The sequence below is a fragment of the Oryzias melastigma genome, linkage group LG2 (assembly GCF_002922805.2).
Source record: "Oryzias melastigma strain HK-1 linkage group LG2, ASM292280v2, whole genome shotgun sequence".
Lineage (NCBI taxonomy): Eukaryota > Metazoa > Chordata > Actinopteri > Beloniformes > Adrianichthyidae > Oryzias > Oryzias melastigma.
The window spans coordinates 10,135,024-10,147,273 of record NC_050513.1 but is presented as its reverse complement, the minus strand read 5'-3'; the positions used below and the strand labels follow the sequence as shown (position 1 = coordinate 10,147,273).

General features: G+C 40.0%; 1 protein-coding gene across 1 annotated transcript; it reads right to left on the bottom strand.

Moving 5' to 3' along the window:
• Positions 1–845: 845 nt before the first annotated feature.
• LOC112160173 (cysteine/serine-rich nuclear protein 3) lies at positions 846–11,890 on the bottom strand. Its single transcript, XM_024294563.2, has 5 exons — positions 11,547–11,890; positions 8,316–8,489; positions 4,878–5,134; positions 4,512–4,808; positions 846–2,210 (listed from the first exon to the last, which is right to left on the bottom strand). Exons 1-5 carry the CDS (start codon positions 11,602–11,604, stop codon positions 1,296–1,298), a joined length of 1,701 nt encoding a protein of 566 aa, XP_024150331.1. The 5' UTR covers positions 11,605–11,890; the 3' UTR covers positions 846–1,295.
• Between the last annotated feature and the right edge of the window lie 360 nt (positions 11,891–12,250).

Here is a 12,250-nt window from a genome sequence, read left to right as displayed (position 1 = left end):
AGCTGAAAACGCGAAAGCTGATAGCCGGCTAAAATATTAGTTAAATGCCCAATTAGCCTAAAAAACAGAAAAAACCCTCAGTTAGCCAAAACAGCTAGCATGTAGCTGAAATATTAGCTTAACTCTTAACTAGCCTAAAAAAAATTAAAAAATCCTAAATTAGCCAACAAAGCTAGCCTGTAGCTAAAATATTATCTCAACTCTTAACTAGCCTAAGAAACTGAAAAAATCCTAAATTAAAAAACATAGCTAGCATGTAGCTGAAATATTAGCTTAACTCTGAACTAGCCTAAAAATTTGAAAAAATCCTAAATTAGCCAAAATAGCTAGCATGTAGCTAAAATATTAGCTAAACTCCGAAATAGCCTAAATAACCTTAATAAATGCCAAAATAGCATAATGCCATTATAACTTTCAACTTGCTTAGTGGCCTTGTGGTAGAGTGTCCGCCCTGAGATTGGAAGGTCGTGGGTTCAAATCCCGGCCGAGTCATACCAAAGACTCTAAAAATGGGACCCAGTGCCTCCCTGCTTGACACTCAGCACTAAGGAGATGGACTGGGGGGTTAAACCACCAAATGGTTCCCGAGCGCGGTTGTGTCTGCAGCTCACCGCTCCCCCAGGGGATGGGTCAAATGCGGAGAACAAATTTCACACACCGAGGTGCGTGACGAATAGTGGGACTTTAACTTTAACTTTACTACACTCCGACTCTATATAATATGAAGTATCGACTAATCGTGACAGCCCTATTAGTCAAGTACACTCACTAAAATGAACTTCAAGTGCACTAATTTTTACTAAGGGTTGCCATAAGGAAAAAAAACAGAAAGAAAGAGGCAACAATCTCTGGTTGTATGAATTATAATTAACACGTACTGATAGTCATTCATATATGACTTTTTTTGTTTTTTTTTGTCCTGTTGTGACATTTACAGTTTTACAGACTGCAGGCCATGAGACATCGTCAGCAAGCTGAGCGCATGCAGTACAGGTTAGCATGTAGCAGCAACAGCAAAACGGCGGCACGGCAGAAACACAAAGAAGCGACGGGGGCATCTCGAAATCTGGCTGGGATTCGTCACGGATGCCGGTCGTCGTCTGGAAACATGCGGTAGACTTCACGACATTCACGGCCTTCTTTGTGCGGTTGAACTCAGAGAAACGGTTTATTGTTTATTGGTGTGATTGAATCGTCTGCTTTGACAATCTTTTGATGAGTGTTTGGAGCCTTTTGTTCTGTTTTTGGAAGGGCACTTATCAAAAACGATTTCCCAGATTTCCCTGCGACAGTCATCAGACACTCTCTGACGGTGCTACTGGCTGCGGGGCCTCCCTGGTTTCCTTGGTCGGCCCCCCAGCTTCAGTCTGTGAGTCGGGGTGTTCTGGATTGTTCTGGAGGTCTGTGGAGGCGGGGGCAGTGTTCGGATTTGGCCGCTCTGTGTGGAGGAGCCCCGTTTTGATGTCGGACTCAAACGCAGACTCTACGGACGGGAGGATGGGGGTGCTTTCGGCGGGGAACGGCGGGGCGTTGCCGTACTGCTGCAGAGGGGCGGCGCCGTGGAAGGAGCCGGCGAGGCCCACCAGGGGGCTGTTGGAGTAGCTGAGCACGGACGGGAGGGGGACGGGGTACGGAGGGGGACCCATTCCATCTAACGAACAGTCCCAGTCCTCCTCCTCTTCCTCCTCTTCGTCGTCATCGTCATCCTCGTCCTCTTCGTCCTCCTCATCCTCCTCTCCCTCCTCTGGGTTGAAGGTTTCCAGACTGTGGGTGCTGCAGTCCGACAGCACGCTGCAGACGCTGCTGCCGTCATCGTCGTCGTACGCCTCGTCCTCCTCTTCATCGTAGTCGTCTTCCTCCTCCTCGTCGTCTTCATCCTCCTCCTCTTCCTCCTCCTCAAGCTGCAAATCGGCGTCGCCTGCGCTGGACAGCTGCGCGACGGGATTGGGCATCATCAGCGAGGACTGCAGGTTCGGCTGCTGCTGCTGCTGAATCAAGGCGGGGTCGCCATGGTAACCGTTGCCGTTGGTGACGAGCTGCTGCCGCTCCGGCGGATGCGGATACGGCTCCTGGCGGCCGTTCTCCAGCTCCAGCTTCATGATGGTGTGCAGGAAGTGGGTGCGCACGCGGACCGGGTTGAACTCCAGGCGGCCGGCGCCGTTGCTGCAGCCGTCTTTGGTGCAGCCGCAGGGGAAGGACATGCGGTCCACCTGAGGGGGGCGGGGCCCAGACAAGCAGACGTTACAAGTGATGGAGCAGCAACACAAGTCGGCAGAGCATGAAAAAAAAAAAAGCTGCAGAATCAACCATGAGTGTAATTAACGTAATAATACAAGCAAAACTCGGAAGTACTTCCCTCCAAACTTCCATCCGAAAAACCAAAAGTCTAAAATACCAGATATGGAAAAGATAAAAAGTGATAATTGGAACCCAATCATATCCATTTTGCTTTAAAAACTAAAATTTTTTAGCAAAAAAACCCAAAATATGATCATCAGATTCAGTGGCTAAACACACCTGAACATTTACATACTTGTAAAGATGAACATTAGTCATCATTTATGTAATTCAAATACATGATGAGTCACAGACAGATCCCACATGAGGTTTTTAGAACAGGAAGGAAAGCATAATTATAGATTCATATTCAGGGTAAGCCTGGATTTTAGTGGGTTTGACTAGAAAACTCACATGTTTTGATCTAATGTAAGATGTGGTCTTTTAATTATGATGATGATGATGTTTTTAGCTAAAAATCTATGGAGAGAAAATAGTCTCACTCTAATTTATATGAGTATAATTCTTGATTTATGCATAACTTTGGATTTGTGCGTGTGTATTCTTGATTTGTAACTCATATAATAAGTTTTGTAAAAAAAATAAAAAATAAAAAAAATACAATATAAACATGCACAAATTAAAATTACAAACTAATTACACACAAAAATCTTTAAAAAATACACACAAATCACACGGATTCCATCGTGAGACTCTTTTCACGTCTCACTGATTCATCCGTGAGTGATGCGTTCAAGTACAACCAGAATGCTGGGTCATTAGAGTTTTCCTATCAGCTGTTTTAAACTTAGAGCAGCAGGAGCTCATTAAAAATGTATTTTAGAGTTGTGGGAGGGACCGCTGGTGCAAAGCAACCCCGCCCCCATTCCCCTCCCTGTTGCTGACAGTTTAGAACAGGGAGCTTCTGATGCCCCCGACGCATTTTCTATGTCACATATACAGTATGTCCTTTTTAATTTTTTCAAATGCTCCTGATTCATAATGATTTAAATGAAAAAAACACTCAGAAATGGAAATTCAAGCTTAATTTTCCTCATATGTATGTCCTCCATTATCAGAAAGTATTTCTAACAGATTTAACATATATTTATATGGAAAATTTGAGCATACATGGCAACAAATGTACCCCAAAATTCAGCTCAAACTGAAGTACACTGTAAAAAAATAAAACATTAGATCAATTCACAAAAGTAATATTAGTTTTCATCAAGCGACAGTTTTGAGTTCAACTTCAAATTTTAATTTGAGGAAAACGAATTATTTGTTTCACAAGGAAACTGCAGAAGTTAGCTTTTAAAATAAAATAAAATAAAATAAAATATTTGAGGATTTTAAGTTGTAAAGTCTGCGCAAAAAAGTGGTGGAATAAATTAAACAAAAATAATATACAACATAAATAATAATTGTACGGTTGTGAAAATTGAGTTTGGTGTGTTATTTGCGCTTTTTGCAATTAAGGCAAATTGATAAAAGGTTAGATCTTGTGACCTCATGGGATTGTATGATTTGTAGTCAATTTTTCTTTTGTATTTCTGTCATTGGCTCCTGTGAGGATGTGACATCATCAAAGCTCAAAACCCGACAATTCTGTCATTTTGTGTTTAGACCATCTGACCAAATCTAACCATAGAGGTCATAAAAAGGTTTAAATAGTGTCTTTTTGTGTGATTTTTGTTTTTAAACTTGAAACTTTTTGCAGTAAAATGAAAATCCTTTTTTTGTGTAGCAAACCCCTAGTGGTTACTAGAAGAACTGAACTTCGTCATTTAATTTCATTTTTGAATTAGCTTCAACCTGGAAGCTAAAGGATGCCACTTGCTCACTAAATATTAAAAAAATAATAAATTAAAATAAAATATAATGAAATGAAAATTAAATTAAATTAAATTAAGTTAAATTAAATTAAATTAAATTAAATTAAATTAAATTAAATTGAATTAAATTAAATTGAATTGAATTGAATTGAATTGAATTGAATTAAATTAAAAATAAATATTCACATCAATTTAGGTTTGAACATGGAGGTGGAGGCTTTATTATCTGGTTCGGGTTAGACCCGCCGACCCGGAAAGGGACAAAACGGGTTTAGAAAATGTAAGGATGGGTTTTAAGAAACGAAATGAAGTAAATTTTCGATGTTCTCTTTCAGCTGCACACACAGACATGAAGAACACGTTAGTATTATAGATGGACCTCACCCCTGTTCCATTTACCTGGCACTTAATGCCGGCCAGGCTGCAAGCGCACGTCTCCGGGTCGCAGATCCCCTGACAGCGGCACCCGCACTCCTCCCGGGACATCCGCAGGGCCTGCAGCTCGTGCTTCTCGTCCACATCTATGCGGCGGACCCCGGAGGCGCGCAGGAGGGCGCGGCGCCTCCTGGTGGTCAGAGGTTGGAGGAAGAAGTAGTCGTCCACCTCTGTGTTGTCCACGTCCAGGTCGTCCTCCGAGATGTCATCGAGCGTGAGAGTGTCCGCCTCGGCCGAAGACACTGTCCCGTTCTTAGTCAACTAGAAAAATAGTAAGACTTTTGTCATTTACATATTCCTCAAGTCAAGTCAAACGGTCGTCCCGCTGACCTTGAGCTTGATGGCGTTGAGCTTTTCCTTCTTGAGATGGTCCCTCAGCATGTTCTGGTGGCTGCGGTTCTGCTCCAGCGCAAACTCTCTGAGGGTGAAGCGCCGCACCCCGCTGTGACGCGGGGACATGCCCAGGGTGCTGCCGCCCTGCGTGGGCACGCTGGTGAAGCCCTGCCGCCGGGTGAAGTAGTAAACCGTCACGCTCTCAAAGTGCACATTGCGGCCTCGGATTCGCTTTGACTGCCGCTGGAGGTTAGCTGACACCAAAACACAAGAGAAGATTAAGAGCTTACCTTGAAAATCATGTCAGGCTTACATTTTTATTGTTTTTACGTAAGTTAGGACATTGCATAATAATCATTGTTTTAGCATGGCTACAACATACAGTAAATATGAGCTAATTTACATCTGTAGTCTTAAGGCAAGTAAAGGAAATACATAGAAAACATTAAACATACTGAAGAGTAGGCATTAAAGGGTAACCAAACAGGGAAGTTGGAGGCTGACTCCACCCACAGCCAAAATTCAAAAATCCAGTCAGAGGGGTGGAGCTTGAGGGCTGGACTGTTATCATTACTGGAGCTACAGATCATGATGTCATACTTACATGGTTTGACCAATCACAAAATTCAACTGTAGTACCTTGATTCAACCTGTAGGTGGCAGCACATACACAGTTTTTGACTAAATTTGAAGAATTAAACATTTTTATTTCAATTTGTCAACAGACGGCACTTTTAAAGCCCCACTGATAGATGTCAACACAAAAAAAAGTTAATTTCGGGTTGGGTTACCCTTTAAGGTCACGGTTAAGATAAGAAATATACAATAGTATGAAATAGGCACATCCACACACAGACTTTTACAGTCTCTGTGTGGAATATTGACCGTTAAAAACCTGAGATGTTACCAACGACACCTAACAATTCTTTGACTATTTTCGCGATCACCGAAAATCAGCTGATTCTAATGCATCCGTGCAACACGTTACTAACGTAAAGCCACAGTTCTCCGCCGGAATAACGTTAATTGCAAAAACGGTTGAAGAGCTACAGTCAACACTGGAGCTAAAGCCGTTGTGTCTAAGTACAATACTAATGAATAAAGGAACTGAAAATGACTTTTTATACTCATTCCTAGCCAAATTTAAAGTTTGTCGCTTTAAGTGATATGGAATCTGGAGGGATTTCAGGACTTTCTGCTATAGTCACAAATAGAAGGAGGCAAAGGCAGAATCTTCAAGATTTCATGTCACCACCCCATTTTTGGAAAATTGTTGGCGTGGTCATGAATCTAGACATGGATAAAACCATTATGAAATTGGGCGACTGCTGGGTAGCCACAGCATAGTGGTAACTGGATTGGACGATGTGTAAAAGTCTCAGGATGACGGCCGTTCGTATCAAGTGGCACAAGCCGCGAAAAAAAGTGGTCCATTCTACTTCACTGGTTGTTCGCAACTCAGATTTAGACCACACATTATAATCTTGTTAATTTACACATTATTAGACAACATGTCTATCAAGAAACCACAATGTTCTGTATTCTTTATAATCTTCTCAGTATCAACGGCAACTCGTCACTACACAGTTCTCAGAGTCGCTGTGATGCTATCAATACCGTCTCCCCATTTGGAGTGGCCGGAATCACCAGATTGGCGTCTGGGCCCTGACCCATGCCAACAACCCTCGATTTCTAACAATCCGGAAGGTGGCAGTGGGGCGGCAGTTTGAAATTCGCTGATTTGGTGGACAATTTGGAGGACCTTAGAAACCCAGTCAATTAGGCTGCTGCCTTCCTGCCAATCACGGGACTGGACTGCCACATAGCGACCTCCAAATGTACCCAGGTGATCACTGTTTAAAAAAAATCGTCCAATTGCTGTGAAATTTTTACTTTCTTTTAAAACCTCCACAGCCACCTTGCGATGTGTAAAATGTGACTGCCGCCTCCCAATTACAAATAATATAATATGAATTTGCTGAAAAGGTCGCAGCATGAAGGCATTTTGTGATAAGTGACCATAATCTTCATGAGATGTTTGTTTTGTTTTGAAAGACCCATCATGAACCTCAAAATGGACAGGTAACATATCCTTACACCATTTCCAAAAATGTTTACATAATCTTTGTCACTTTTAGCTTATTGACCAAAATAGGCCTAATGAAGCTAACATCATCATGCTCTCACCACCGTGCTTGCTATGTTTTGGTGCCACTAAGCAAATTAATATCAGCGGATGCTTAGCTTTCCCTTTAACCTTTTAACGTCGAAGATGTCGACACCTAAAGAAAACGTTTTTTTTAACAATTTTACCTCTTTGACGTGATTAGGGAAAATAAGCCAATTCTGACGCGGAGAAAAGGGGCTGTCATACTGATTATGCACCTATAGCCAAAGCCGCTTTCTTCTGTGACAGAAACAGCTGATTGAATGCGTAAGAACTTTACTACTGTAAAGTGTTTCATATCAGCACTAAACTGCTTTACTTCACTTCAGAATCACCCGGAATTACGTTAATTGCATAATCGGTCAAAGGAAGCGAAAGAATGTCAACGCTGGATTAAAGGGTTAAAATGATCAGTTTTTATACTGTTATTAATATTTCTTTTTGTGTTCTAATTGATTAATTTTCATTTGTTATTGTAATTTTATGTTAAACAGTTTTCGGCTGATTATGTGTCAGAAAAATATGTCAGAAAACAGTGGGTCTTGGTTTAGTTCCCTGAGGAACACCAGATGTAATTGTGAACTTTAGTTGGGTTTTTCTTCTTAAAGTCTTTGTTACAGCCTTGACGCAAAGTTTTATTCACAGTGGATCACAGAAGTCATATATATATATATATATATTCAATTGTTACAACTTTATTTTAAGGTGTTTTGTACTGATTTTATGTATGTTAGCCTTGACAGAAAATGGTGGGCTTTAGTTCAGTTCCCTGAGGTACACCGGATGTAATTGTAAAGTTTTTGTTCTTTTTTTGTTCACTTGTTATTGTAATTTTATGTTAAACAGTTTTCTGCTGATTATGTGTTAGAAAAATATGTCAGAAAACAGTGGGCCTTAGTTTAGTTCCCTGAGGAACACCAGATGTAATTGTGAACTTTAGTTGGGTTTTTCTTCTTAAAGTCTTGATGCAAAGTTTTATTCACAGTGGATCACAGAAGTCATATATATATATATTCAATTGTTACAACTTTATTTTAAGGTGTTTTGTACTGATTTTATGTATGTTAGCCTTGACAGAAAATGGTGGGCTTTAGTTCAGTTCCCTGAGGTACACCAGATGTAATTGTAAAGTTTTTGTTCTTTTTTTTTCTCTTTAAAGTCTTTAGTTGATGCAAAGTTTCAATCACTGCTACTACTAAACTACAAGAATCCCCTCATGCAAAATTTTTAGCATCCTTTCATGGGAGTGTTGTCAATGAAGCTCTTACAGTCCGGAATCCCGGAAGGGACGGAATTGTTGAGACTATCGCTGCTATTTCCACTGTCGCTGCAAGAAACCTCGTCATCTTCGGACCCCTGCAGGGACAAATACGGTTGTGGTCCTTCGTCGAACTTCCTCTTCAGGATCCCACTCATCTTTGGACTCGCTCCACAGGTAACACCTGGTCAATAAAGAAATATGGATGCGTTTACAAATTATTTTTCTATCACACCAAAAGAAAAAAAAAACAATATATTATTGGAAGATGTTTTTTTTCCTGACAAACTAGACCCTCGGTTCTCTGAAGTCTGTGAGCTTTGAGCGCCTCTGGAACTGTGACTGGAATAAATTGAACAGAGTGACTCACAGACTGGCTCTGCTGCACAAATAATGGCAGGTTCCTCATGAGCGAATCTGTGAGACTCAATAATGAATCAAATGCAAAACATTTTTACCAAACCAAACAAGGTCAGAGAAGTTCTTTGAGTCCTTAGTTAAGCAACATGGAAGTACCGTATCATATTCCTAAAAGTATTTGACTATTTTTTTCAAAGAGACCTATTTTTTTAGACAGGAGTCTCCAGAGCTTTATTTTTATGAATTCCATAAAACGGGCAAAACTTTGTGAAACTGTAGTCATTTTAGGAACACACTTCATAGTGGAACTTTTTGATGTCTTGATTGATTAGATGATACGTGTTTAAGCAGTTTCATGTTAAAAAAAGAACTTAATTATAGTAATTAACCATGTTTTGTAGCGAATTAACACCTCATTTATTAAATAATTAGTCTTTTATGTTAAATTAAGATGTTGTTCTTCTTTATGGTATCTTGAAAATATCATATTGCTGCATGTTTGTGTGGTAAAGTTTCAATTTGTTCTTAATTAACAATAACAACCACCATTAGTGGTTGATAATTGGGGTAATTTCTTGGAATTAAAAGAAGTATATTGTGATATTAATATGTTTAAAATGTTAAATAGGGCTAAAATGGAAATCTCCTTATTACAATCACTCTTTTTTGGACAATTAGAACATAACAGAACATTAAACCCGATTGAATATTACAAGACATGACTTGATACTGTAAATAAGACAAGTCTTTGTATGGCTACAGAGGGCACAAATGCAGTGTGAACAAAAAAAATAAATAAAATGCTATTTGCACTTCCTTAAGTAACACTGTCAAACACTAGGTGGCAGCATAGGTTAATTTGTTGTTGCTGAAGCTGCAGTAGCATGCACTAAATACAGCATGCTTGCTTTAGCTTAATCTTTTATGAGTCGTTGAGAGCGCACGCAAATATTTAATAATTAGTGTCAAATATGTCAAACAACTTTTTGTCATCATTCCTGGAGTCCAAGACATGCATCTGTATTTCTAGTAGCTGGCTTTCTCTAGTTTGGATTGATAAAAACTTTATTGAGATGTTACATTTCTTAAAGAAAAAGACAAAAAAGTAATTGTATTAACTTTTTGAATGTAATAAATAAAATCTCTCACAAAATATGTTATAAATTATTTAAAAGCGCCTTTCAAAAACTTAAGGACACTGTACAAAGTTAAACGAAAAAGCCAATAAATAATAATAAAGTTAAAAATACAAGTCTTTTTTTAACCATTATCCATCTTTCTATTTACAAACTTGTTTAAGTTCTTTAGGAGTCCATGGGTTGCTGGAGCCTATCCCAACTACTGATGAGCGAAAGCATGGATGGTTCGCACGTCTATCAGAGTGTTGTGTTCTGTTTTCTGCCCTGTAGTGGATCATCGTTCCACTAGGGGCAGTAGAAGGCTAATTTCAAAATGGCTGCCTCCATGAAATCACAAAAAGACTTTTGGCGGGAAAAAGTACAGCTAATTTTTAAAACTTCATGGTGGCGATCAACCCATCTATTGTTATTTATCTATTTAGGTGACTAAACGCTATACTAAAATAATGTAAAAAGTATTTTTGATAATGTTAAAAATGTGTTAAATTTAAAATAGTGGATAAACTCATCTTAAGCTAACATAGCTGTTACTCTCAGTATCACTTAAAAACATATTTAAAACATTTTTGTGTGGATTCCATCAAAGCCTTTAATATGTATATAATTATAAGTGAATTATTTGATGTAATAGGATTCTCAGGTTTAAACCCTATTAGCTTATGTTTGTTTGCTAATTTCCTGCTAACTTTGAAAAAGACTAAGTTAAACTTAGTGCAGTAAATAAAGACATAAGTTGTTTTTATTTTATTTTTTTTAACTAGCAAAATGCCGTGGGTTTTTTTTTTCTTTCCTGATTTTATATATTTTCAGTGTGTATGTTTTTGGTTAAACTTTATTGATTTCGCTCAACTAAACAAACAGAGCATTAGTATGGCTTATTTTGTATATGGAATTTAGTCTTTAAATTTTTTTCAGATTTGCTTCTTTTCTTGCCAGACTTAAATGAAGGATATCTGGATTAAAAAAAATAAAATAAATGACAAATTAAAACAAAAACAATACTAGAAAAACTGTATAAACAGGACAAAGAAAACAGAAGACAAACCCTAACACTTAACACTTGTCTTTAAACGTATCTCTTACAAATTTTTTGCCTTTGCAGCCCCTTTAAAAATGAAAAGTGTCATAATGTGTCCTATGTTTTTGGAGTCCTCCGTTCAACATGAGTGCTCGGACATTAGGAAACAGTGAGAAGAAGCGACCTGTGCTCAAAGTGAGATGTTCCTGTCCGGCACCAACGCCGGTCGTCGGATCCGTCATGATAATTCAGTTTGAAATTAGAAGAATCTGTTGAACTGGCTGGTCGAGGATTACATCATATGCAGCAGAGCTGGATGCTGGGCCAAGCTTTCCAGTCTCTGACAGTCTTTGTCTCTTATAAAACCCTCCTCTGTAGGGTTTCTCCTCTATTTTCATGCTGCATCTTTATTCGAACTCCTGCCTTTCGTGTTTTCAGACGGCAGTTCTTTCATGTGAGGCGATCTGTGACTTGAAACAGTGGAAGCATCACTCCGGTCCAGCGTGTCTTCCTGTCCTGCATGCCTCTTTCACATAAACATCCCCTTGGGAGGCACTAATAACCGGCACCATATAGGGTGAAGCTGTGCACACACACCCACATGCAGAAGGCAGCTCACATGCCTGCATGCATGCGCAACTTCCCACTCCCCACAAACGTCCAGATTGAACAGTGTATCCCTGTTGACAGACGTGAGTCACTTCAGTCTGTGATGGTCACTGACCTGTTTCTTCAGCCTGCATTTGGTTTCCAGGAGGTGCTCCTCCTGACTGCCTCTGCATCGCCCGCGTTCAGCAGCAGCCGCTCACCGCCATGTGTCGTGATGGTGCAGTCTGCTCTGCCATGACGCTCTGCCCCGTCCTCCTGTCGTCTCAGCGGCGACTGTGCAGCAGAGAGCACCTCAGCCTCCGTCACCGATTCAAGTCTTCCTCCCTTCTGCTCACACTGTCAGCTCTCTCACTGTCTGATGCTCTGCAAACCCCCACCACCTCCACCGCCGCCCCCCCGACTCTCCTCTCTCACAAAGAATTGTTAGCTGCTGCTGCTGCTGCTGGCTGGAAGCACCAGAGCTTGTCTGAGGTGAAGCAAACCCCTGCGAGATCGTGAGAGGGCGGGTGGTGGTATGAGGGAGCTGGAGGCAGAGACTGTACACTCTGCTACTTTCTGCTACCCCACAGCCATTTACAGAACAGCACATATGTCTAAGTAAAGGAATGTATTTGTTTCAGTTCATCATACTTTGTTATTTACAGCTAAGAAATAAATACGTGACGTAATAAACCTTAACTCTAGATACAAGAGTAAATGATGCATCTACCATTAAAACAGTATTATCCTGGGATTTATTATCATGTCCAAAAGGAAAAATGTTGAAATGTGATATTGCTTGGTGAAAATGCCATTCAGATCATTAGAACAATTACACTG

What these genes read in the sequence shown, in the direction of transcription:
- LOC112160173 (XM_024294563.2), bottom strand. Translation starts at nt 11,604, where the DNA reads ATGCAGAGGCAGTCAGGAGGAGCACCTCCTGGAAACCAAATGCAGGCT. An exon ending in CCCTTCCGGGATTCCGGACT is followed by an intron (nt 5,135 to 8,315) that starts GTAAGAGCTTCA and finishes TTTTGGTGTCAG; the next exon opens with CTAACCTCCAGCGGCAGTCA. An exon ending in TCAACGCCATCAAGCTCAAG is followed by an intron (nt 4,809 to 4,877) that starts GTCAGCGGGACG and finishes CTATTTTTCTAG; the next exon opens with TTGACTAAGAACGGGACAGT.